This window comes from Podarcis muralis, chromosome 5 (assembly GCF_964188315.1).
Source record: "Podarcis muralis chromosome 5, rPodMur119.hap1.1, whole genome shotgun sequence".
NCBI lineage: Eukaryota > Metazoa > Chordata > Lepidosauria > Squamata > Lacertidae > Podarcis > Podarcis muralis.
In genome coordinates this window covers 54,628,399-54,653,052 of record NC_135659.1, presented here as the reverse complement: position 1 = coordinate 54,653,052, position 24,654 = coordinate 54,628,399, and the positions used below count along the sequence as shown (strand labels likewise).

General features: G+C 44.0%; 2 protein-coding genes across 5 annotated transcripts in view; one reads left to right on the top strand and one right to left on the bottom strand.

The window, feature by feature from the left end:
• Window positions 1-825: 825 nt before the first annotated feature.
• On the bottom strand, window positions 826-20,937 carry CFAP276 (cilia and flagella associated protein 276). Of its 3 annotated transcripts, XM_077928846.1 has the most exons (7): window positions 20,815-20,937; window positions 18,438-18,642; window positions 7,116-7,356; window positions 2,638-2,754; window positions 2,302-2,417; window positions 1,622-1,755; window positions 826-1,019 (listed from the first exon to the last, which is right to left on the bottom strand). In XM_077928846.1, exons 3-7 carry the CDS (start codon window positions 7,194-7,196, stop codon window positions 949-951), a joined length of 519 nt encoding a protein of 172 aa, XP_077784972.1. In that variant the 5' UTR covers window positions 7,197-7,356; window positions 18,438-18,642; window positions 20,815-20,937; the 3' UTR covers window positions 826-948. The 3 variants fall into 3 exon arrangements, with proteins under 3 accessions (XP_077784972.1, XP_028589744.2, XP_028589743.2); XM_028733911.2 differs by lacking the exon at window positions 2,302-2,417 and having other exon boundaries at window positions 1,622-1,745; XM_028733910.2 differs by lacking the exons at window positions 18,438-18,642; window positions 20,815-20,937 and having other exon boundaries at window positions 7,116-7,402.
• Window positions 8,983-24,654, top strand: part of ELAPOR1 (endosome-lysosome associated apoptosis and autophagy regulator 1) — a 51,075-nt gene continuing 35,403 nt past the window's right edge. The window contains exon 1 of one of the 2 annotated variants that reach the window (XM_028733907.2): window positions 8,983-9,924. In XM_028733907.2, the coding sequence (XP_028589740.2) occupies window positions 9,748-9,924 (177 nt within the window). In that variant the 5' untranslated portion in view covers window positions 8,983-9,747. The remainder of the gene's footprint in view (window positions 9,925-24,654) is intronic. The other variant, XM_028733908.2, reaches the window with a different exon arrangement.

Here is a 24,654-nt window from a genome sequence, read left to right as displayed (position 1 = left end):
AGACTCAAAATTTAAGCTCTCAAAATGACAAAGGGAATCTACAATTCCTTCTACCTGTCAGTATTTTCATGTGCTTTTGGAGTCGAGAGGAGGAAGACATACTTAGGGAGACTGCTTGCTAGGCTAAATTGAGAAATAATTGGCCTGTTCTCATTTGAGTGTATTTTTTCTTGAATGTTAAACATACAGTGGAACTTCTGGTTATGTACCATCCTCCTTATGAACACTTCAGGTAATGAGCTCCACTAACCTGGAAGTACATGCTCCTGGTTGTGAACTTTGCCCCAGGATGTGAGCGGAAGTCGCAGGGCGGCAGTAGGAGGCCCCATTAGTGAAACCGCACCTCAGGTTAAGAACTGTTTTGGGTTAAGAATGGACCTCCGGGACGAATTAAGTTCGTAACCCGAGGTACCACTGTACTATTGGCTTTAATTCTGTAAGGGTTCAGCTCTTGGACTTGTTTGCGTAGCCAAGACTCAGTAGTAATCAAGACTCACTAGTAATAAAGATGGGCATTCCTGTCCATATGTGCAGTGTCCTTTTTAAACATAGTGAAACTAGCTAGCCGCCTGAATTAGTAGAGAAACGGCTTTTACAGCAGTTTAACCTTTGCATCTTTCATTGTGAGAGTGCACTGCCTGCCTAAAGTAATAGTTTCTGAATGCTATCCTTTTAGGACTTCATTTCAGATTAACTGATTCAATTCCTAACCAAAATCTCTGGATTTACTAGGCCTGATAACTTGGACTTTGCTCATAGGCAAGAAGCAGTTTGTTCCTCTCAAGTACAGTACTGGGGAACAGTATAGATGTGCTGCTACTAGAATTCAGTGAAGCTGGGTGGTTTAATCAAGGATCCTAAAATGAAAGCAAACATTGAAGACTTAACTCAGGTACACGTAAACACAGGCTGGAAGGACAGAAGCAGCATCATGGCCATGCAAAACTCTTAGTGGTAGAAGATCCCACCATTCTCTTTGCGTGAGTATCCACTGTTAGTGGCTGCAGTGTGATGAGACTCTGAAAAGACAAAAGTCACAGTCAACTTTTTCTGAGTATTCCATACACTGAGAAATTTTCCAATCAGAGCTCTAAATACTACCACACATCAATTTAAGAGGAGGCTCTTAATTTCTTGTGGTAAATTGAAAACCATCAATTCAAAAGTTTCCAGATGATGTTAAGCAGCATAACAGAAAAAAATGGAGATCTAAATGAATGCACAAAACCTACACGTGTTCTGCTTAGCTCTAAATTTCTTATCAATTAGTGGCCAACAATGTTTTTGAAGACTTTTCTCCAGTCTAGTTTAAAGTGTGATCCACACCATTCATTTCAGTGGTTTCTCAAGCAGAATATAAACGTAGAGGAGCTTTCATCGCCCTGATTTTAAAAGTATATCTACTCTGAATGCATTAGTTTTTAACACAGGGATAGGTTGAAGAATAATGATTAGATAATGTAAATAAAAGAAGCTTGATATTCAAAATAATTAAAAGGACCTGGGAGAGTAGGGTATCTAGGTAGGAGTTAGATTTGCTGAACACGAGCTGGTCACTGGATTTATGTTCTTACTCCTCTCTTTAGGAGAGGTAAAATGAATGTCTGCAACTTGTGCTTACCAATAGCTCCTTCAATGTTGTGGATTGACTCTCTTACTGGGTTGACCCAATGTCTCACAGATATACCCTTGGAAGTAGGCTGCTGAATCGAAAGTGCTGTGCGTTCCTTCACAGGCTCTAAACCCTTCAATTGTCTCAAAAACAAGAGTGAGAACATGCATTAACATGCAAGAAAGTAATAAATTCTGGGCAGAGGCCATCACTTCCATATTTTTTGCATTGGAGTATGATTTTTTTTATATATCTGTAAGCATTAAAGTGATTTAAGATCTTTAGATGTGCTCTCACTGAGAAGCACCCCAAGACAATATAGAGTGCTAAGTAAGTAGAGACCCATATTTTGCCAAGGTAATATTCACTGGCTTGGGTTTCCAGTGTGCAGTGCAAAGCTGCTTGCTTCAGCATTGTCTGCACTTGCCTATTATTGCAAGTGCAGATGGATAAGATATGGGATACCCATGCAATACAAGCCAAAGCAGAAGCACTTCCTGCACTGTTTTTGTGTTGTATACTGTGGCAGGAGAATGGTGTGTCTCATCTGCACATAGATGAAGAAATGTTTTCAGTAAAGTACGGAAACAACCTGCCTCATAGCTACACGTTGCACCTTTGGCTCGTGCAAGTTCTGTGGAGAGTCATGCTGTTTGCTTAATTCTACAAGAACAATGAATTCCACTTACCCATGGTCATCAAATAGGGTCTCCTTATGGAGAACTACCTTGCTCTTGTCTTTAAGCAGGTCTTTGTGGTGATTGTACAGAGCACTGAGGTTAAAATCGAGACTGTCTTTGGAAACCTAGCCATGGGTTTAAGAAGGGATGGGGAAATCAGTATTGATGTTTTTATAAGTCTGCTTTAAGTACACAGTGCAACTATAGGTGTTGAGGGGTCAAAGTGTAGCCCATTTAAAAGCAAAGCTGACAGTGCATGAAAGCCAACCTATTTCGATTGAGGGCAAAGCAAAAAGAGCCTTGCAACACAAGCAAAGGATGGTAGCATCAGGTGAATATTTTTACCTCAGGTTCTGTATACCAGATTTCTCTTCTGATGCTTGCTAGCGTAGGTGTTCCATGTAGTCGATTCCAGGGGTCTCGTTGCTGTGCAAGATGAGTAGGCACACAGTAGGGAGTTTTCTGGATCAATAAAAAGTGTAAGAGACTTAAAGGAGTGATTGCAAACTTGTTCAGCCTGAGGAGATGGACCCTGCCAGCCAAGTTAGGTGGGCCAACCCTGTGCAGTGCTATTTCAGAATGACCAATCTGAAACCAAAATGAGGCATTGTGCCTCATTGAGTAGTATAATTGTTCAAATTCTAAAGTCATACTTCCGCTTATGCCCCTTTCTCTCTCATAGTTACCCAGTGAGCAACTAAAGTAGTCGGGATGTGCATCTGGAGCTCTTGTTAAGTGCATATAGAAGCTGCTGTAGAAGAGGTTGTATATTGGGTCCTGCTTTTACCCCTTTCTCCCACGGCTTTTTGGACCCAGGCCCTACGTTGTTTTAGACATTTCTGTTTTCCACAAGTTCTTGGTATGGAAGCTGTGTCTATGTTCTGGGGAACTGATGCCACATTTGCTAATCTTCAGCCATCAGCAAATTTTGGGTAACGGTGCATTTTAGCACTCTTATCAGTATTTTTTCTGGGTGAACAGTAACCCATGCTCATTCATAAAGCTTCATGCAAGAGTGAACATGGCTGTGAGTGTATAAAATAAAATCTATAAAGCTAAATAAAATCTATAAAGCTATATAAATCTATAAAGCTATATAAATCTATAAAGCTATATAAATCTATAAAGCTAAAATTGATATGCCTGACAGTACTGCCTGTGCTAGATTAGGGTCCATGGGATGATTTACGTGAGGTTAAAAATGAGTTGTTTTCTGACCTGTAGCTAAAATGACCTTCCTCCTATCAATGAACACACACACACTCCCAACCTGCTGGTTCTCATATTTTCAGAGTAGAGGACAGCACATTGGCAGAAGAGGCAGCATCATGAGTTCTTTCACCTCACATCGTTTCTCTTCTATACTCTGAGACGGGAACACAGGAAGCTACATTATATTAAATTAGACCCTCCGTCCATTTAGCTTAGCATTGCCTACATGGACTGGCAGAGGGTCTTCAGTGTTTTAGGCAGAGGTCTGTGTCTCTGTCTGGAAATTAAACCTGGGACCCTCTGCATGCAAAGCGGCTGGAGGAGTAGGACAGAGCAAGAGGGTGAAGGAACAACGGGGGGGGGGGGGCTTTTTCCATTCTCACCCTGGGAAACTCGACAAACCTACTGTACCTGGAACTGGGGGTGGAGAATGCAGCTGAAGGGGACACAGCTGTGGCAATGGATGCTAGCCAGCCATCCTTTGTACACCACTTAGATATATTTTAATATACTAAGCGGTAGAAATATTTTTAATATATTAAGTGGTATAGAAATTCCGTCAATCAATCACAGTAGAATCTCTACCACTGAGCTACTGTTCTTCCCCAAAAGGAGTGAGCGAAGCCTGGCAAGACAGCCTTGACATGGCAACAGGTTGCAGCAGATGGACCACGTGCTGTGGATTTGCTGCTGTGTGCAGGCCACCAGGAAGCAGTCTCTGGTTTAAAGAGAAAGGCGAGAAGTGTTTTAAGTGAGGGGCAATTATATATTGCTGAGGCCACATTTATTTGTAGAGACTAGTAGTCTTATCGTCTAGAGTCTCCAAGTTACTCTTAAAAGTACTTTTTCATAAAGTGCACTTGTGTAAAATTAGTGGCTTCAGCAGTCCCAAAATATATTGGGGCACTTTGAGATTTTAGAACTGTCCTTTGGTAAAATTTGGTATTCTCTCTGTTCCCACAATTGTCCTTGCAATGTACTTACACTTTCTTCCATTATTGGAAAGAGCATAATGTGTGGGGTAGGGAGCTTCTCTGTGCTCCCTCACCCAAGTTGTTGGAAGGGAATGGATGGAGTCCTTTATCTTCCCGGAAAAGGAATGTATTGATAATGTGCATTCTTAACTGAGGGTAGTGCATTGTGACAACATCTTCCAGTATTGCCTTCTGTCTTCCAAAGTGCCACCTGGCACTCAAAAGTCAGCTGCTTCCTTATGTTGATGTGCCCTCCAGTCAATCTGACCAGGAACATACAAGTCACTGCTGATTCACACCTGGAGCTAGCTGGTCAAACGCAACTGAGGTTAAGGTAGATTTGTGGAATAGGTGGGTCAGAGGGGTTCTTTTAGATGTTCCCAGGACTACCAGTAATGTGCATCCTAATCTGAGGGTGCAGAGAGGTAGATTTATGACCACATGAAAATAGATTTCCTGGTGAGTGACAGTGGAGAAGAAGGAAAGTGCTGCCTGCGTCATTGGGTCACTTCTCCCAGCCCCCTTTTTTATTTTGCAGCAAATAAAGAGTGTGGAAGAAGAAAGTGGCTGCAGGCTCCTCTCTGGGAGCCTGCATTTTTGTGCAAAGACAAAGATTGGCTTAGTGTGGCCAGTGTTGTTGTTGTTGTTGTTTAGTCGTTTAGTCGTGTCTGACTCTTTGTGACCCCATGGACCAGAGCACGCCAGGCACTCCTGTCTTCCACTGCCTCCCGCAGTTTGGTCAAACTCATGCTGGTAGCTTCGAGAACACTGTCCAACCATCTTGTCCTCTGTCGTCCCCTTCTCCTTGTGCCCTCCATCTTTCCCAACATCAGGGTCTTTTCCAGGGAGTCTTCTCTTCTCATGAGGTGGCCAAAGTATTCACGAAGCCTCAGCTTCACGATTTGTCCTTCCAGTGAGCACTCAGGGCTGATTTCCTTAAGAATGGATAGGTTTGATCTTCTTGCAGTCCATGGGACTCTCAAGAGTCTCCTCCAGCACCATAATTCAAAAGCATCAATTCTTCGGCAATCAGCCTTCTTTGTGGTCCAGCTCTCACTTCCATACATCACTACTGGGAAAACCATAGCTTTTACTATACGGACCTTTGTTGGCAAGGTGATGTCTCTACTTTTTAAGATGCTTTAAGTGCGGCCAGTAAACCAGGACAAATATTCCTTGGCAGGAGTAGGAAAGCTTCTTTCTTAGCCCAAGGGACACATTCCCTTCTCTGCAACCTTCTGAGGGCCATATGCCAATGGTGGCTGGAGGCAGAGACAAAAGTAGGCAAAGCAACGTGCACATTTTACCTTTCTACGATAGGCTGGTTTGCACATGCAAGCAAGGAAGTGGCATTATCAGAGTTCCAGGACAAACTGCAATCAGGGGAAAATGCTCAGGGAGCCAAGTAAGGGGGTGACCCATGAGAGGGGAGTGGCTTGAGGAGAGGTCCAAGGGCCAGTTAAATCTGTAAACCCGGGGGTCTTCTCTAGTTGCTTTCCAGATTCTGGTGTATTGAAAGCATTTTATTATTGTTAGTCCTAATGGTTTTCGTGATTAGCTCCTCAATGCCTTACTTTTGCATTGTCTGCTTGCATTTGTTTTGCAAAAAATTGTCTTTTTTGTTTTTGTTCTCATTTGCTAATCACTCTGGCCTTATTTTGGATTTTGTGACGTCTTTCCTGATCTGCAGTATATGTACTAGCTCAGCTTCTATTACTGTCGTTTTGGATAACCCTTCCTCCCCCTTTCCCAAGTGTTCTGAAGATATCTAACCCTCTTGCTTTGTCTTTCCCTCTGTTTCCTTTTAATCAATCTTTATTTTTTATAAGACGTTTCCTCTACCCAGTGAAAGTTAAGCAGGACTATAACATTCCTCCCATTCAAAACCCCTTTAATCCAGGTTAATAGTTTGGTTAAACTTCAGCATAAATGGGCTCTTTTTGCATCCTTCCTTTGCATTTCTGTGAAAAACACCACAAGTGAAGAATGGCCTGGCCCAAATGTGCGTATAAATGCCTGGTTTGAAACTATTGTGTATCTCCCCCCCCTTTTTTTTTTTTGGTTTGTAAGCCTGAGTCTTGTGTCTCTTTTAAAAAAAATCAAACACAACAAAAGGCCTTTTCCATTGTGTTCTTGTCTATGGAATGCTGTTGCTAGGGAGAGATGCCTGTTACCATTTTCGTCAGTTTTTATTTATTTGTTTGTTACATAAAATTAGTACACTGCTTGATCGTAAAAAACCTCAAAGCAATTTACAAAAAAACAAAGCAATAAAATCTGTTAGTTGCCAGGTTCAGACTTCTCTGCTAGTGTTTTTTCCTCTGCTTTTAAATAGTTTTATTGTCAAACTGTTTTGAGACTTATAAAATCTACTGAAAAATGAAACAAACAATTGACCTGAGCTTCTTTAGGTGGCAATATTTGTCTGAAAAGCAGGATAAAAAAAATACAATCAAATAACGTTTACCACCTGACAGTAGAGCAATGAGGTCAGGTTGAAGCAAGAGTTGCAATAATGCCAAAGAGGTTCAGTGGCATGAGGATGACTTTAGGCGCTTTGTTAATATAAATGTAAAGGGGTGCATTTTAAAATGTTTTTAAATGGGTGAGGGCATTCTTAATAGGTGGCCCTCTTACCTGGGTACATCTGTTGCTGCCCGTGCAGGTCTCTTCATTTTCATAGTGTGGGAATGGAAAGGGGTCCCTGGTGGTTGGCATGCTCCAGAGGATGGGCGATCCAGTGGCGGCAGCAAAAGCAGATCGCGGGTTCCCTCTCGCCGCGTGTCAGGTTTGTTTAGGAACCGGCGGCGGTTGCTAAGCGACCGTCTTCCCGGGCTTTTAGAGCCCGCAGCACATTCTCTAAGGCGCCCTCTAATGGCTGGGAATAGTAGCACAAAAAGCGGCACAGGGAAGGAAACGTCAGAATTTTCCCGGAGGGATAAACAGCAGCAGGAAAGGAGGACGGTGCAAATGGGAGGGCGCAAGGCTATTGGTCTTCTGAGAGAGCGACGTGTAATTAGCTGACTAGTCAACACAGAGATCTGGAGAGGCGGGGGCGGGGAGGAGAGAAGATGCTCCAGACTTGACGCCGCGATCCCCAGAAATAAAAGACGTTGGCGGATTATTATTTTATTTACAAAAATAGGTTTGGGTTTTTTTAGGATTTTATATAGCTGGTAGTTCAAGTGCACTGAATAGTTAATCTCGCTCTTAATTGCACATGTAGTTTTCCTATTTAAAGACTTGCATGTGGGTTCCCTGTTAATAACGTTTGCGAGGAAAACCGGTTTATAACAGCCGCGTGGGTATGCTAAAAGCGGGAAGGAACATTTAAAACAACATCCCGGCCGCCTACCTCCCGGGAAAAGAAAGGAAGAGACATCAGGGAGGGCCTGGTGCAAAGACACGCGCCATTCCGAGCAGCACGCTCGTGCAACAGATGCACGCGGCCGTGCAATAGCATGGCGAGTTAGAAAAGACGGGCTTTTGGTGAGACCCAAGAGACAGGACCTCCTCGCTGGTGGCAAATAGCAGCTGCATGGGAAATACTCTTCCAATATAGATACGTTTCCCCCCCTAATTTGTGTTTATTTGTACTTTGTATTTGTAAAACCCAATAAAAATGATTTATTAAAAATAAATAAAAATGAAATACTTTTCCAATGCAGAGTGGTCAGGCTTCTTCCTTGCTGCTTTCCAGAGAAAAACTGATTTTTAAAACAAAATCCCCCTCCCCGTCTTTCAATGTTCAGTTTCGCTGCTGTTTGAAACTGGCTTTCGGTGGTTTGTTGCTGTTCTGTGGTGCTCTCGAATAAACCACCAACCAGGAAAAGATCATGAAACATCTGCGCTGCAAATAGATCGGTACCCAGTTCTAAGCTTCCCACACCGAAAGCACCCCATTTACACCAACCACATCAGTGGGCATAGTCGTTCTGTAAATGTGGTTGGGAGGCCCGTTAAAACAGAAGAAGAGGAAAAATCTGAGCTGTCACAACAAACATAATATTCCAGGTCCTTTTAAGCCTAAAGAGCGGAAGTGTTTTGCGAGTGATTCACAGCAAATAGTTCCCACGGGGCGGCCCCGAGGTTCCTTCGGCCTATCCAATGAGATATTTGAGGGGGCTGAACAGGGCCAGATTTAGGTTTGATGAGGCCCAAAGCTACTGAAGGTAATGGGGCCCTTTATATGTCCAGCTGTCCTTTGTCAACAACAAATTGTTGCTGTTTTTTGGTGTTGAATATATGCTATATGGTAATTTATGGACCTAATAGGTATCTAAAGCCATTTGCACATAAAATATGTATTTAATCAAAGCAATTGTTGAACTGAAACACATTTAAGAAGTACTGTATATGAATAGTGAAATAATTATTAAGCTCTAGCTTAAAATGATTGGAGGCCCATTGCTTGCATCATTGAAGCCTACACAACGCGAAACACTTGCTGTATGTAGGTCTTATTTAATGTTTTTCATCCTATATTTTGGAAATGTACATCCAGTTATCCCCCCTTTAAATATTTCCCCCCTCCCAAGAGAGTGGGGCCCTAAACTATATCTTATTTGGCTTATACGCAAATCCGGCACTGGGAACGGTCCCCGCAGAGTTGATGTGCGTCGTCATTCAAATAGTGTGTATGCCATGTGATCGATTATGTGGGGTGGGGCTTAATCGCCCCCCGCCCAAATTCAAGCTGTTCGCCCCCTGGAGTGGTTTGAGCAGGTGGTGCGGCCTAGTCGTTCCCAGAGCGAGCCTAACCCTCGTCTACTCAGAAGCAACTCCTGCTGAATCCAGCGCGGCTGACTCCCAGGGGGCCAACGACGTTAGGCTTGCACCCTAACCCTTGAACCTCTTTCCCTCCGGCTACGCCGTTTCCTATTGTTCAAAATTAGGCGGGCTTTTGTTTTGTTATGGTCGCGCGGCCTGTCACGCGCCGGCGGCGAGCGCGCCAAGAGGCGAGCGCGCCCTTCGAAAGACGCGCGCGCCAGCAGCAAACGGCCTCTGTCCCCCGGGCGCATCTTTCAAGCCGCCTCAGGTGCGCGGGAGCCGGAGGCCGGCGCGGCGGAGGCAGCTGCGGTTGCTAGGCAGCGAGGTGTGGGCGGCGCGAGGCGGGCAGGGGGCGGGGCTCCCGCATCCCATCTCCGCCTGAGAGCGCTGCTTGCTGTTGCTGCTGCTCTTGCCACCGCCGCCGCCGCTGCACCTGTGAGTCGGTGGCCGCCTCATCCAGACGCGCGGGGAAGCTGCTCGGTGCCGCTTCTGCGCCACGATGGCTGGGGCCGCTGGCGGTGTCCATCCTCCTCGGCCGGATACAGCTGGGTGCTGGCGGTGCCTCCCTGGTGCCGAGCTCGGGCGGAGGCGCCTGCCGCTTCTGCTGCTTTCTCTGCTGTTGCTGCTTTGGGCAGGCGCCGCTACTCCGGGAGAGGAGCTGCACGCCTGCAAAGAGGTACCGGCGGGGAAGAGCAGGGGGCTTTCATGTCCTGGAGCAGAGGAGGGGGTGTGTGTCTAAATTTGAAACGCCTTAGGAAAAAGACTTGGCTTCAGCCAAATCAAATTGTGTTGACTAGAATAAAACTCGACGCCAAAGTAGTCTGCGATGCTTGTGGAGCAAAAGGCACGCTAGAAGAGCATTGTTTCTTCGGCATCAATGAATGCTGTAGCCCCAGGAAGGGTTGGAGCAAGGCAGGCACACCTCAGAAGTGCACTTGGCTGCTTTTCGCCTAGGGGGTCTTGTGGGGGCCAGTACACTACCTAGCCAGTATGCTAACAACAGCTTGCTGTGAGCAAAACCTACTTGGAGGGCTGGCAGGCCGTTGGTGGGAATGTTTAAATGGGGGCTGGAAAGGCTAACTTCAAGCCACCACCAGGGAAGGTGGAGGAAATCTCTAGTTTTCCTGGAACAGACTGAAGCCAGGGCAGTACTGTAGTGGGTAGTGATTTTCATTGTTGGATCATTATCCTCCATGTTTCCTATATGCTGGACATGGTGCTCTTTTTGTTGTTGGTGCCTCTTAGTGACCCATTCCAGAGGGTAGCCTCTGTTGTAGCAAAAAAAGGTACATTTATGGGATGAACACACTTGGCGTGCCATAGGCTTACACTTTGATCAGTTTTAGTCTTTAAGATACCACAGGATTATTATTTTAGTAGCTATCAAACCAGATCTGTTCTAACTAGTTCTAAACTGTCCCTTAGGGACTTCTAGCACCACCACCACCTTCATTTCTCTTTAACTAAAGAGTAACGATAAAGACACATCTCACAAACCTGAAGAAGAGTGTTTGTCTGGAGGATCAGTGCTGTCCAACCTTCTGGCACTGTAGTATACTCCCTTTCCTGCACCCACCCCCATTGACCGCTGACTGAAATCTACCTTGGGAAACTGACTGTGTTTGCTCCCCCCCCCCCCTATGTAACATGGCAGGTTGCCTGCGAGTCAGATCGCAGTAACTTTCTAGTATGTCAACAAAGAGTGACTTTAATTTCTCCTGTGCATGCCTGTTTTTCCTTAATGAAAACTGATATGAACAGTATAGACAATGGAAACAAAAATCAAAGGCAATGAAACAAAGCAGAGGAAAATTGCACGTAAATAGCTGCCAGGTGCATGGGTATTAATACTTTTTAATCTCTGGTCATTGTGCAGACCATTGTTACATTCCATTGGCTGAAATGGGTGAGGTAGTTCACCACGCTTGCCATATACTTGCATTTGTGTGTTGTGTGTGCTTTTTAAAGATCTGGGAATGTCAAGGCTTTCTGAATTTAACTGTAAAAGTACAATTTCTCTCTTGCAATTTTGTTACTGGTTTATCTCTGGGGGTTTTTTGTTTGTTTTTTGTATCTTGTTACACCCAAAATTGCACCTGCAAAAAGCTGGTACAACAGCCAGAATGCACTTTCATTCCATTTTTGTATGGCTTCTTGTACTGCATGTATGCTGTGGGTGTAACTATATGTCTGAGCTCCACCCTTGACAGTTCTTTCTCTGTTAAGAACAAAGGTGGCCTTATGGATCAAACCAAACATTTATCTAATGCCATCATCCTGTTTTCCCTGAGGGACCAAACAAATGCCTTCTGGAAACCAACCAGCAAGACTTGAAGGCAAGAGCCCTCACAACTTATTGTCCCTCAGCAACTCGTATTCTGTGGCATATGGTCTCTGGACTTAGGAATTCCATTTCGGCTATCGTAGCCGTGGGTAGGGCTCTTCTTCATTCTAATCCCTTCTTCAAAGTGACCAAGAAATACCATTTTGATGTTTTTATTGTAGCCTTTGTCTGTGCCAAAATGTAGCAACAATGGTGTTCTATTGGGGGTGCAGTGCTGTGCATAATTGTTTGTGCCTGCAGCTCCCAAGACTTAAACAATACAAACAAAATTGATTACTTTGGAACTCTTGAAAAGGAACTTGAGAAGAAACTAAAGCAGGCAATTTGAAGTTACCATTATTGAGCCACCTATTAGCAAAGTGAGCACCCCATAGGTGGCTGATTCCCCCAAATAACACCAGGAGCAGCAAACCTACCCTCCAACAGTTCCCTCGGGGTCCAAGGGAGGCATAGGCCTCTGTTCTTAAGTGCTTATTGGAGGTGAGGAGGATGAATGTTCTCCCCAATTCTTTCTCCTTCAGATTTTGGTAGAGTGAGAAGCACGTGACTTCAACTATGTGAAATGGCTGAATGATATATTTATAGGAGGCAAGCCGAGGTGTTCTTTGCACTTCCCCATCTCTTCACAAGCATGAATCTCAGGGAATGAATGCTGATTATGCATTCAAAAATGCCGCGTGGCCCATCCCTGCTGGAAGTCAATCTCATAGGTGTTGGTGGAACTTGCTCCAGCAGGAGGATTATTCTCACGGCCAAACGGTTAGAGATGAACCTGGCAATAACACTTCTTTAGGCCTGTCAGCCAATTAAATAATGTTTAGTTGATTAATCAACTGCCTTTTAACTGAAGGTTGGCTCTAGTCATACTCAAGAGTAGACTTTGTGAAAGGATTTAAGTTAGTCTTGCTCAACCAATTACACGAAGAGTAAGCTGAATGACCCACTCGGCCAAAGGCAACACAACAAAACATCCCTCCTCCCCGAGATGCAGTGGGGCTTATTTCACTTTGTTCATTTGCTCATCTTTCCAGGAGGCCCACTGCTACCATTTTAATGTATCATACCTTGACGCAGTTTATCGCACTAGTACATTGCATATGTAGCACAGCCATGAAAAGAGACCTCACAAACACAAACTTGTCTAGACTTGTATATAACACAACCCTTTCTGGAATCCAGTTTCAGGCAGCTCTTGTGACTGAGGGGGAAAATCACCCCGGGGTGAGCTAAAACACCTCTGGGTGTCCAGAGTAAAGATGGAGCAAGCAAGGTGGGGGCTTGTGACAGTTAGTTGCCACTCATGAATTCAGAGGCTGGCGTGTGGGTGGTGCTTTCTGCCTCCCTTCTCATAGAATGGAATCGTGGTGCTGAAGAGTTTGCAGCAGCAGTGGGAGATCTCTGGCTCATGGGCCTAATTATGCCCACCAGGCCATTTAGGGGAAAAACACGTCAGCCAGTTAATCACCTGGCATCATATGATTTGAGGTGCTGCACAAGTAAAGTTGAGGTGCCAGCTTGAAAAAGGAGACTCAAAAGTGCTCTCTTATGGGTGCTCCTGATTCTTGCTTCCCAGCCTCTGCTTGAATTGGGCGCTCTCTGAATCCAGCACCCTTTTCTGTTGCCCTGCATAGCAACAGAAAGTGCCAGGTTCAAAAAGCGCCAAACTCAAGCTGACTAATTTCTCTATTTTTAACTTTTATTATTAATTCTGTGCATGTTTTATTTAAATGTATAATCTCCTGCAGCCCTCACTGGAGCAGTGTTTCTGGTTTTAATGTGCAGTGTTCTGGGGGAGAGAGAAGGAAGGAATAATAAATGTATTCAAGGGTAGAGTGTCGATGAAGGTTTTCAGAATATCAGCAAAATTAGTTCTGCCTTAGAAGTGATGCATTTCGGACAAACTGGAGATTGGCATCAGGTTTGCTGCCTAGGTTTCGAAAGAGCAACTCCTGAAAAGCCAGTTATTATGCATCCCTGGTTGGTAGAACATGGAGTGATATGTGATGATTGAAATTAAATGTGGCTTCAGGCTTTAAATGTTAGTTCTCAACTTATCCAGGACCAGAGTCCAGAGCCTTGGGAGTGACTGATGGGGGTGGGGTCAGACAACATTAGGAAAATTCCCTGCTAAAAGACTCATTGAATATAATGGACCGAACTCAACTGTGTGTGAAAGTTAGTTGACTACCACCCTCTATTTTGTGTGTGTGTTAAGCAAGGATGGGAAAGCCTTCAGCCCATTCATCTTATTGAGACATTATAATTGGGCTCCCATGCAGCTGCTATTTGCTGAAGTTTAATAAAACTGGGATTCTATTTCTGCATCTCGTCTGGTCTGCTTTGGCCCTAGGCATTTTGGGCAGGCTGTAGCCAACCATTTGACAGAGGAGGAGGTACAAAATAGTATGTAGCTAATTATAGGTAGTCTAAGAAATTCAAAATAAAGTTATGTCAGCTGTAATGCTGCACACACTTTCTTTGGACTAAGTCCCACTGAGCTCAGTGGGGCTTACTTTTGAGTAAACGTGCATAGGATTGGGGCATTCATTCAATTAGCATTTTAAAGAAATTCCCATTTTAATATTAATAAGCATAAGTACCAAGAGCTTGTCAAATATCCCCAAAGCTTTTGGATTTATTGCTCAGGAGCCTGGAAGCAGTTTTTCTTCTTAATGAGCAATTTGGTAGAATACCGCATGTGGGTTTTGTTGTTGTTGTTATATCTCCTAAAAGTGAAAGGCCTGCTAAAGGCTTACAGTGTATCTATTTAGAAGTAAGTCCTATTGAATTCAATAGGACTTACTCCCATGTAAATGGGATTAGGGTTCCATCCTTAGTGTTTGTCCTCTTTCAATATGAAAGCCCAGCATCAAGGGAAAGGCCCTTGAACAGACAAAGCCTGACCATGGTTAGGGACTTGGGTAAGTTGTGAAATAATATTTAAAAAATGAGTTAGTATTTCATTCCAGTCATCATGTATACAGTGGTACCTCAGGTTAAGTACTTAATTCGTTCCGGAGGTCCAGTCCTAGCCTGAAACTGTTCTCAACCTGAAGCACCACTTTAGCTAATGGGGCTTCCCGCTGCTGCTGCGCCGCTGGAGCACAATTTCTGTTCTTATCCTGAAGCAAATTTCTTAACCCAAGGTAATATTTCTGGGTTAGCGGAGTCTGTAACCTGAAGCATATGTAACCTGAAGCGTATGTAACCTGAGGTACCACTGTAATTCCATGTCCCACCCCTGGGGTACATATGAAGTGCATTTTCATATATCAAAGTGTTGCTCTTTCAGACCCCACCCACCAGAAAATCATTTTCTAGAAATGACCAATTCTCCCAGTGTCATCTTTGAGAGCACGGAGCATGCTGAAACTCCTTCATCTCTTTTCATTTGCTCAGTGGGATCAGTAATAGCTGCAGAACAGAATAGCTGTATTTTTATTTAATTTATGCTGATATAGATCCTGACTATTGGCTCCAGGAGACTCATACCTGTTTTTTGCCTAAAGTAATTAGGATCAGTTGCTGCTGCTGCTCGGTACTTCTAGCTAGCAGTGTTGGATCTACAAATTTTGCCAAAGGGGGCAAAAGTCTGTACTGCTGCCCACCCCAGCAAGAAGGAAGCCTGCCTGGGGCCCCCTACACCTCAACTTGGCAGGCAGGTGCTTCCCCAGCCTCAGCCAGACAGTCTTGAAGGCAGCATCTTGCCCTCCTCCAACTCTTTGCAACACTGAGAAATGGTGGGTTGCTCTGTCATGGGAAATGGCATGCAGGGATTGGGGGTGAGCAAAGACCCCGATAGGCAGTGATCAATGGATGGAGGAGCTGGTTTGCTTGAGGCTCTTTTTCCTCCTCCCCCCCTTCCCTGTTTTTGTATGGTGGAACCTCAACACACACACACAAGCTGGGAAGCTCTGATTCTGAGTTTGTCCTGGTCTGCTGGCCAAGTTCAGGTTCAGCTTCCCTAGCAGGACTTGAGTGGCAGCAGAGGTGGATTTAGCCGAGCATGACTGGTTCACCTGCACTGAGTGTTGAAACAATGACTTCGAATGGAAGGCAAGAGGCTGTGTGTGTGTGTGTGCGCACACATGTGCTGAATTTCAGCATGGCACAGGGCACTGCTGAAATTTGAAAACCCAAAGTCTGCCACTGGCACCAGGCACCTCTTTCTCCCCTTTGCGTCCCATCTGCTTCAGCTTCTCACCTTCCTCTTCTTGGGGTGGGCAAGGAGGAAGGACTTTCTATAGCCACTCAGCAGTTTTTCCTCCTTGCTAACCTGCCACGCGGGGCATATGCTCCTTTTCACCACCCCATTTGATTCAGGCCTGCCAGCTAATGCTTAGGCAGATGTTTATGATGGAACAAAAAACCCCAAACCCCTCAACCAATTCCTTTTTGTATTGCAAAGTACTCTTTTTATGTCTTTGCTATAGGCAGCAAGAAATGGGGTAAAACATATGTCCCTGTAGCTCAGAGGTAGAACTTGCAACAGACCCTAGATTCAAACCCTGACATTTCCAGGTTAGGATGAGAAATACTCTTGTCTGAAGCTGCCTCTGTAAACCAGGGATGGAGCCCTTGTGGCTCTTCAGATCTCATTGGACTCCATCAACCCCACGCAGCAAAACCAGTGGTCAAGGACGACGGGAGCTGTAGTCGAACAACATTTAAAGGGCCACAGGTTCCCCTCCCTGGCCTAAGGCTAGATAAAACCTTAGACTAATTCCTATATCTCTGAATTAAGAGGACTCTTTTAAAGAAACAAAAACGGTTGTTTTTGCTTGCTTTTGTAGATCGTAAATATTGAGGTGAGACAAAAAGTGTTCTGTATTGGAAACACTGGTAAAAGCTCCTGCTGATGTATAGGACAATTATATTGAGAAATATTTGATGCTGCATTTATAAGTCTTAATATCGCCCTTTTCACCGTGCATCTTGTGCATCAATGAGTTTTCAGCTTCTCCTCACTCTTTGATAACCTTGGTCTAGTAAGGCAACTGTAATTGGTTATGTGCTACAGTTATCACCCGTACACTGATGGCTGTGTGTTTTCTCTTACCGGAAGCCTGGACTTAGCTGAGGATGCCTAACTGTCCTTGCTTTACTAGATTTATTTGATATTCAGATAAACACCTGCATTTCCCACTCCACCCCCGTTAGCCTCACCATATGCTGTATGAGTAAACTCTTGAATATGTAAGTACAGTGGTACCTCAGTTTATGAACTTAATCCGTTCTGGAAGTCCATTCTTAAACCAAAACCATTCTTAAACCGAGGCGCACTTTCCCTAATGAGGCCTCCTGCTGCCGGTGCCCTTCCACCATTCGGATTCTGTTCTTAGACTGAGGTAAAGGTCTCAAACCAAGACACTGTTTCCGGTTTTGCGGCGTTTGTAAACCAAATTGTTCTTAAACCGGACTGTTCTTAAACCGAGGTACAACGGTATTGTGACAGAGGAGCACTGGTCTCCTGCTTCTCTGTTTCTGTGAGCAAAGCCCTTGCAGCCTCCCCACCCAACTGGCTATCTCACAAGAAAAATATTAAAACTGTCTGACAGAAAGTTGGGAAAATCTGGGTCTTAATTTAAACTCTAAACGACTCCTCAGCCTGCCACCTTACTCTGACTCCTCAGCCTCTCAGCTTCCTCTGACAAAGTATCTCGCATTTACCTGTAAAATGTGACTTGAGGTCTGATTGGTCATTGGGCAGGAATCCCATTAAAAGGTACTCTAGGATCATTCCCTTTGTTCTTGCTTCCCCACCTCGGGGCCTGTGACCTTTCTGCATCAGGGCCACACAGCATTTTGCTATGCACTGGGAAGCTGACCATTCTTGCAGCTTACTCATAAGCAACTAGAAATACAGTGCTGACTGGTTAGATCAGTTAGGGGTTTGAGCCACCAGGCTCTCATTTTGTTTATAGTATTCTGTTGAACATTTGCCTACTCCCCTCTTTCTTCTATTCTTAATAGAGTTTCATAACTTGACCACTGAAGTGTGTGCATTTGCCAACCTCAGGATTCTAGTCATCCCCATGCATCCAGACTGCTTGGAATTAATGCTACAAGGAATTTAGGATCAGAGTTCTTATAGACTAGTACATTAATCTATCCTCTGGGAGACACCAGGAGCAGGGGATTGGCTGGAGGCACAAGGTGCATCGGTCCGGGATCCCAGGATCTAATAGTTAATGGGGCACCCCCCAGATCCCTCCTTGTTTGGGGTGGCAGGACAGGCTGTAGACTGAAATAGGTGGTGGCAACTATCGCATAAATCAAGACGGCATAACTGGCTCCCTACTGGGCTGTTGAGTACCCACATAACAAAGAAGGGGATCTGTTACATAGTGCTACTTCAGATTCTTGATCATGAGGTCAGTTTCTGTAGAGCTAAGAACCTAGGAAGAGCCCTGCTGGATCAGGCTGAAGGTCCATCTACTCCAACATCCTGTTATCTCAGTGATGGTGTCTGTTGGAAAGTTTACAAGCAAGACGAGCACTAGAGCAATCTCTGCACTCATATTGCTCGGTGATGGGTATTCAGAGACATGGAAGTAGCATACAGCTTTCATGGCTGTTTGCCATGGATAGCCTTATCCTCCATGAATTTATCAAATCACCCCTTTAAAGCTGATTGCAGCCATCACCATCACCATACTCTAATTATCTGCTGTGCAAATAAGTATTTTATTTTGCTGTCCTGAAATTTCCAACGTGCATCTTCATTGAGTGGCCCAAGGTTCTAGGAATATATCAGAGTGAGGAAAGCAAGGTAGAAAATTGTCATCAAACAACAGGCTTATTAGTCTCATTCTGCCCCTGCAATGCTTCATCAGCTCCCTTACCTGTTCACCCCTTTCCACTAATAGCCAGGCTTGTCTTTCAGTTGGAGTTGTGTTTTTTTCTGGTCATCATTTTTGATTGGCTGCTTGTCCCACCTGCTTCCTCCTTCTCAGCTCTCTTCCAGAAGCCCCTCTGCCCTGTGTAAACGTTCCTCCTACACAAACTGACATTTTACTTCCTTCACATAATTTGCTGCTCAATTGGAACCTGCAGAAGATAAATGATAGCAATTTATTTTCCAGGTAATGTGCCATTTTTCAAGCCATAATCCCAGCTACTTCCCTTTTGGAACTATGTATATCGCTGTATATTTACACTGCACCACCCTCTTCTGCTTTTTGAGATGACTCAGGTCCATATACCTCAATTAAAATCATTCCATTCTGTGGAAATCCTTATTCTCGTTTATAAAAGAAGCAGGAGGTCCTGGGAGCTATACTCAATTTTACCGTGTGTGCTGCTTTTGGCTGCCAAAGCATCCTGTACAACTGGATTTGGCTTGCCGTTCTCAAGTTTTAGGAATCTCTTTAGACAAGCTACACTGCAGCTTCCAAACTCTAAATAGGTATGAGCCTCAGGGGACTGAAAATCCCCTGGTAATTTATTTTAAATAATACAGGTATTCCCTAATTTACATCATTTTTCTGCATAGATGTCAATCAGTAGTACTGTAGTGCTGATGTAACTTTCATGCTTTATGATTTTGTATTGCTGGCACATCCTTCCTAACACTTAAGTGCTGCTGCAGCTAGTCTTTGGATCAGGTGTTTTGGCATAAAGAAGCTGAACTGAAAAGGCTGCCAATCACCGTTGCTATACATGCAATGTTTTATAATTTGCAAGTCTTTGACTTTGTAATGAAGAGCAGCCATGTAGTGGCTGCTTTTAAATCCAGGCACATGAGTGCTGCTCCTTGTGGGTGAGCATCACGTGCGGTCCCCATTGTGTACCACGTTATTGCAAGACATAGAGGTGTGTAGCAGCCTGTAAGGCAAAGTGTTACAAATAACTGATGTGCCAACACTGGACATTCTGCATGAGACACCAGTTTAAAGTGCTCTCTATGTAATGTATCTGCCTATCATTTGCATCCACGCTCAGAGCTTAGGAATGAAAAGGTATGGAGCCATAGCAAAACGGAGAATGGATCTTGCTGAATTCACTCTGTTGTGGCGTGTCATGGACAATAGCATGAACAGCCTAATTAGCACTCTTCTTTGTTTTATATATGTGCAATTATTACCTCATTAATGAGGCACTGTCCTTTCCAGGATAATGTTTTATTGTTTGAGCTGAAGCCCCGTAGCAATGAATGAACAATACAGATGACCAACTTAGCAACTGGCAAACGTGTGCAAGTTCGCCTGTTTCTTAAATGTTGTGCTCAAGTGCAACAATGGTTGGCTTGGTCTGCGGTAATTGTTGCTTCACCAGTAGATCCTTATACATTCTGTGATATATCCACCTGTCCCACCTAGCCCCCTTGTTGTACAACACAGAGCTGTAACTTCCATTTCTCACTTTAAAAAAAATTATCCACCCTGAAACACATTGTAGTAATCCTACCACTATGGAGTTAAATTTAGAACCATTTGTCTCCATATTTAGATTTTTCTTTTCAGTTCCTTTCAGTTTCTGCCCTGTGTATTCCAGCAAAAATTGGTCATTTTTCCTTAAGCCCTATTCAGATGTTATCTGAATGCATCAGGGCCCAAAGTGTGTGCATAGCTGCATCTTCTCCTAACCTTTCTTTAGAGTGAATGCCTGAAGGGAGAATCCAGCTATATTCAACAGACACTGGTTCTAAACCTGTGGAGATTGGGAGTGAATATTGGGATAGGAGCAACGCATGCTGTTTGGGTGGCGGTGGTGGGGGGTGGGGTGGTGCAGTGTACACAGCCCAGCACATAGGTGCCAACTCTGTGAGGCCCTGGTCCCTTTGGTCCTCCAATAGAATATTTAGGGAGAGCTGAACCCTCCCTATTTCCCACAAGTTGGCACCCTTGGATAGCCACCTCCCTCCTAGCTGGACACCACCATCTTTTACAGGCTTGCGTCCTCATGGTGAAGGAAGGTGGTGTGGAGAGAGGGTAGAAGTCAGGAGAGGCAACCCCCCCCCCAATATTTTCTTCAAGTTGGCATCTGTGACCAGCATCTTGTGCACCTATTCACCACAGACCCCTTGCTAATTTCTTCTGGTAGAGACAAGAAAAGGGTGGTTCTGACCTTTGTAAAATCCAGTTTGCTAATATCTCAAGGTAGTGCATGCATTTTATACACACACACACACACACACACACACACACACACACACCACTGTGCTCGCACACGTTTTGCACACGTTTTCAAAGTTGTTGCTACAGAGATGAAATGGCATACCTTCAATCTCTTCAGTGAAATGAAGAAGTGGTTTAGAGAGGAAACACGTATAGAAAGAAAATGCTGGAAATTAGTGCTAGGAGAAAGTGAAGTGAAGAATCAACCTGATAAGGAGAACAGGTGGTGAACACGCAATAAATGAAACTTAAAATGTTGATTTTGCCTTTTACAGGCCGCTGGTTTCAGAGGCTGAGTGGCGGTTTATGTGTACATGAAGTAAAACTGGAAAAACCAGTAGCTTGGAGGATTTGTAACCGACAGGGGCCTAGGCTGTCTAACATTGTGAGGCTCAGCTGAGTTGGAAAAGCCACTTTTAATCCATAAACGGTTGCCCAGGGGTTTCTGAGGATGTATGTGGAGAAATGAGTATAGTGGATGCCCTAGATAAGTTTTGTACTATGTGGCCTGTGAAGTCCTAATCCTGCATCAGAAATGTTTCCCCGCTAGCAAAGCAAGAGAGGAGGGAACACAGGTTAATACGAAAGTACAAGCTTTGTGTGAAACAAGTATCCGGGTTTAGTCCCTGCCATCTGGGCTGGGAAGGACATGTGCCAGCCAGGATAGAGAATCCCAGCTTGCTTGGACCAGCCGTTTTATTTGCTGTTAAGCAGCATTCCGTGAACTTGCTATTGTGCCATCTCAGACAGGGAAGTTAGTGAAGAGATCTGATTCTGATAATCGAGGGATGAGGAGAGTTGCCAGCAGAAGTACAGTGAAACCAGAAGATTGCAAACAAGATTGGGCTTCTAACACAGTTCCAGGAAACGGACCACTTTTGCTTCATAATAGGCATGTGTCTAATCTTCTCAAAGAATGTCTGCATGCCTCTTAAAGACAGATTGAATTGCTCATTTGAAAAAGCAAAATGTTCTGAGGAAATAGAACTTGTTTGTATGGTCATCAGTGACAAAACCGCTTGTAAAATGGTATTGAGAGCCACTTCAAACAGCAGAGATACTTTGGGCATGGGGGAGAAGGAAGTAGAGTTGGAATGGCAGGTACACTCCCAGTGCCAGATTGCAGCCTTGTTTGCTTCCTGGTTCAGAATGCCCGAAGGAGGAGTACATGGTGAATCCAGATAAGAACTCCTTGTTATTCCTTAGCTGCTTTTACAACCTGTTCCTTACAGAGGCAGCTGGGCGGCTTTTAAGGCTGGCCAATATTTCAACTATGCTTCAGTTATTACTATTCAGTACAAGGTTCTGGGTCCAGCTTTCTGGAGGTAGAATTATTCCGAGTGCATTGGAAGAATGCTGCAGTTTCCTGAAAATACCCATTTCCACATTTGTGATAAACTTAGCATTCCTTACAGCAGCTAAGTGACCTTTACTGGTATGAAAGCACTTTCTGCTTAAAAGGGTCTCTTTACTATTGATTGATCATCGCAGGTGGGAGAAAGCTCAGGGATTGAGAACATGGAAAGCTGCCTTATACCAACCAACTCAGACCACTGTTCATCCAGCTCAGAGTCATCTACGTTGTACACCAGGGGAGGGTAGTCATTAGTCTTGCAGGATCTACCATATTATTGTACTAGAACTCTTGAGATCCCCCAACCTGAGCCAGGTGCAAAATAAATTTAGCTAAGGGTTTATCCACTTCCTCTTGTCCCACTGCTTTCCCCTGGGAAAGAAAATGCTCTTTTGTTATCAGTCAGAGCAAATGGCACAGGTTTTCCGTGGACTGCCATTTGTTCCAAGTTAAAGCTAAAGAGCAGGTTTTTCTTGGGAAATGAGTGGGGCAAGGGGAAACTTGCTTAGACCCATGCTTTCTAGGCACGGGGCAAGCAGAAGTGTGGACAAGCCCTAAGAATTAAGGACAGAGTGCCCTTTAACATATGTTTAGCCAATATTTCCTTGCAGGCTTTCTTTGTTTCAGCAACCTAATTTAGGATTTGTGTGTGTGTGATATTTTATTTTATTTATTTATACTCCACCCATCTGGCTGGGTTGCCCCACCTATTTTTGGTGTTGCTATTACAGTGGTACCTCGGGTTAAGAACTTAATTCGTTCTGGACGTCCGTTCTTAACCTGAAACTGTTCTTAATCTGAGGTACCACTTTAGCTAATGGGGCCTCCTACTGCTGCTGCGCCGCCGCCGTGTGATTTCTGTTCTTATGCTGAAGCAAAGTTCTTAACCCAAGGTACTATTTCTGGGTTAGCGGAGTCTGTAACCTGAAGCGTCTGTAACCCAAGGTACTACTGTACTAGAACAGTTGGGATCCCTTACCAAGCTCCTGGAAATTACCCAGAGATCTGCCAGTAGTTTCCAATCTACCACCACACCTGCTTGATACTGCCTGGTGGGGTTTCAGACAGAAGTCTTTCCCAGTTCTGCTTGGAGATACTGGGAGGGTTTTTTAAAAGCAACTGCACCAATTCCCCATTGTAACACCCCCCCATACCGAAAAAGCAAAGACTGAACGAACACAAAGCGTACTTTACACCCTGTATCAATGGCAGTTTCTCCATAGGAGCCACTAGTTCTTATCTACCATATAGTGACTGTTCATTTATGAGTCTGCCGTAGTTTGGTGACAGGTGCAAAAACAGGAATATTTTAAGAGTAGCTACAAGGATAAAACGAAGTGTTACCTGCCAAAAGATGAAGGTGAAGAAGAGGTGGTTCCCGCCCAAAAGAAGATGTTTTAATCTGGTTTTGGCAGTTTATTTTAAGTATGGAAATGGAGCACATTCTACCCTGATACAATTTGGGTACATGCTGTCCCTGACATTTCATGTCAATTAACTGCTTAATAAACACTTATGCCTCACATGTCTAATTTCCCCCTTTTTTTCAAACTTCACATTATTAGTTTTCTAATGGTACAGTTTCCCCTCAAGTCCTCATTTCTGTCCAACCGCACCCTGAAGAAAAGGCTTTGACATAGGGGGTTGAATCTGGGACGTTTTGTATGCAAAATGTAGAGTCGAACAATAGCCCTTCCCCATTGTGTTAGACCAAATGTGTGTGTGTTTTATATTTATCTACCATCTATTTTCTACAGAAGAAAAGTATCTTTTCTTTACATGACTGTTAATTGTTTTTCACGATATACCCCTCATTTGTGTTTTAAATTTTTTTCATATTTAGTATATGTTCTTGTCTGGAAAAGTGGTTTGTCAATAGAATTCTTTTTATTTCTCCCCTCTTTTTCTGACTTACCTGCTATTCATTGCTTTCGGGTAGGTTATCCTTGCATTGTGCCAAATAAAGAACAGCTCAGGCAAGTGCCAGGAGCAAATGTCAGTCTCTTGCCAAGGAAAATAAATGGATATGTACAGTAAGCTTCTGTCCAGGAGAATTGTCTTGAATCGCACAGAAGTTCTTGCTCATTAAAAGTGGAATTTCCTTAATAGCCTGGAAATGTCAAACTCTGTGCTAATCTACTGCTCTTGAGTGATGGGTGTGCACACATACATGCAGATAGAGGGATGGGGAGCAGACAGACTCATGTATGCCTTACAGAAAATGGGAAGGCAATGACCAAGTTCAGATGTAACATTAGACTATGGTTTAACACTGCATGAATCAGCCTCCTCTCTTCCTGAGCAACTCTATTCCTCCCATACAGCCAAGAACATGACTGTGACTTGTAAACTGTGACTTCCCGTGCTATCTGAAGCAGGAATAATGTTTTCTCACTAACTGCGCTTAGTTTTCAAACAAGTCAACTTCAAATTGTGAGTTATGAAGCTGTCTTGATTTTTTATAAAAACCCTAACCATAGTTAGTGTTAAACTACTATTCTCAGTTTTGACAATGCAGGAAGTCATAGTTTACTGAAAGCAAAGCAAGCGCTTATATGTTCCTTCTTTTAGCTGTTGGTAGGTGGCGAG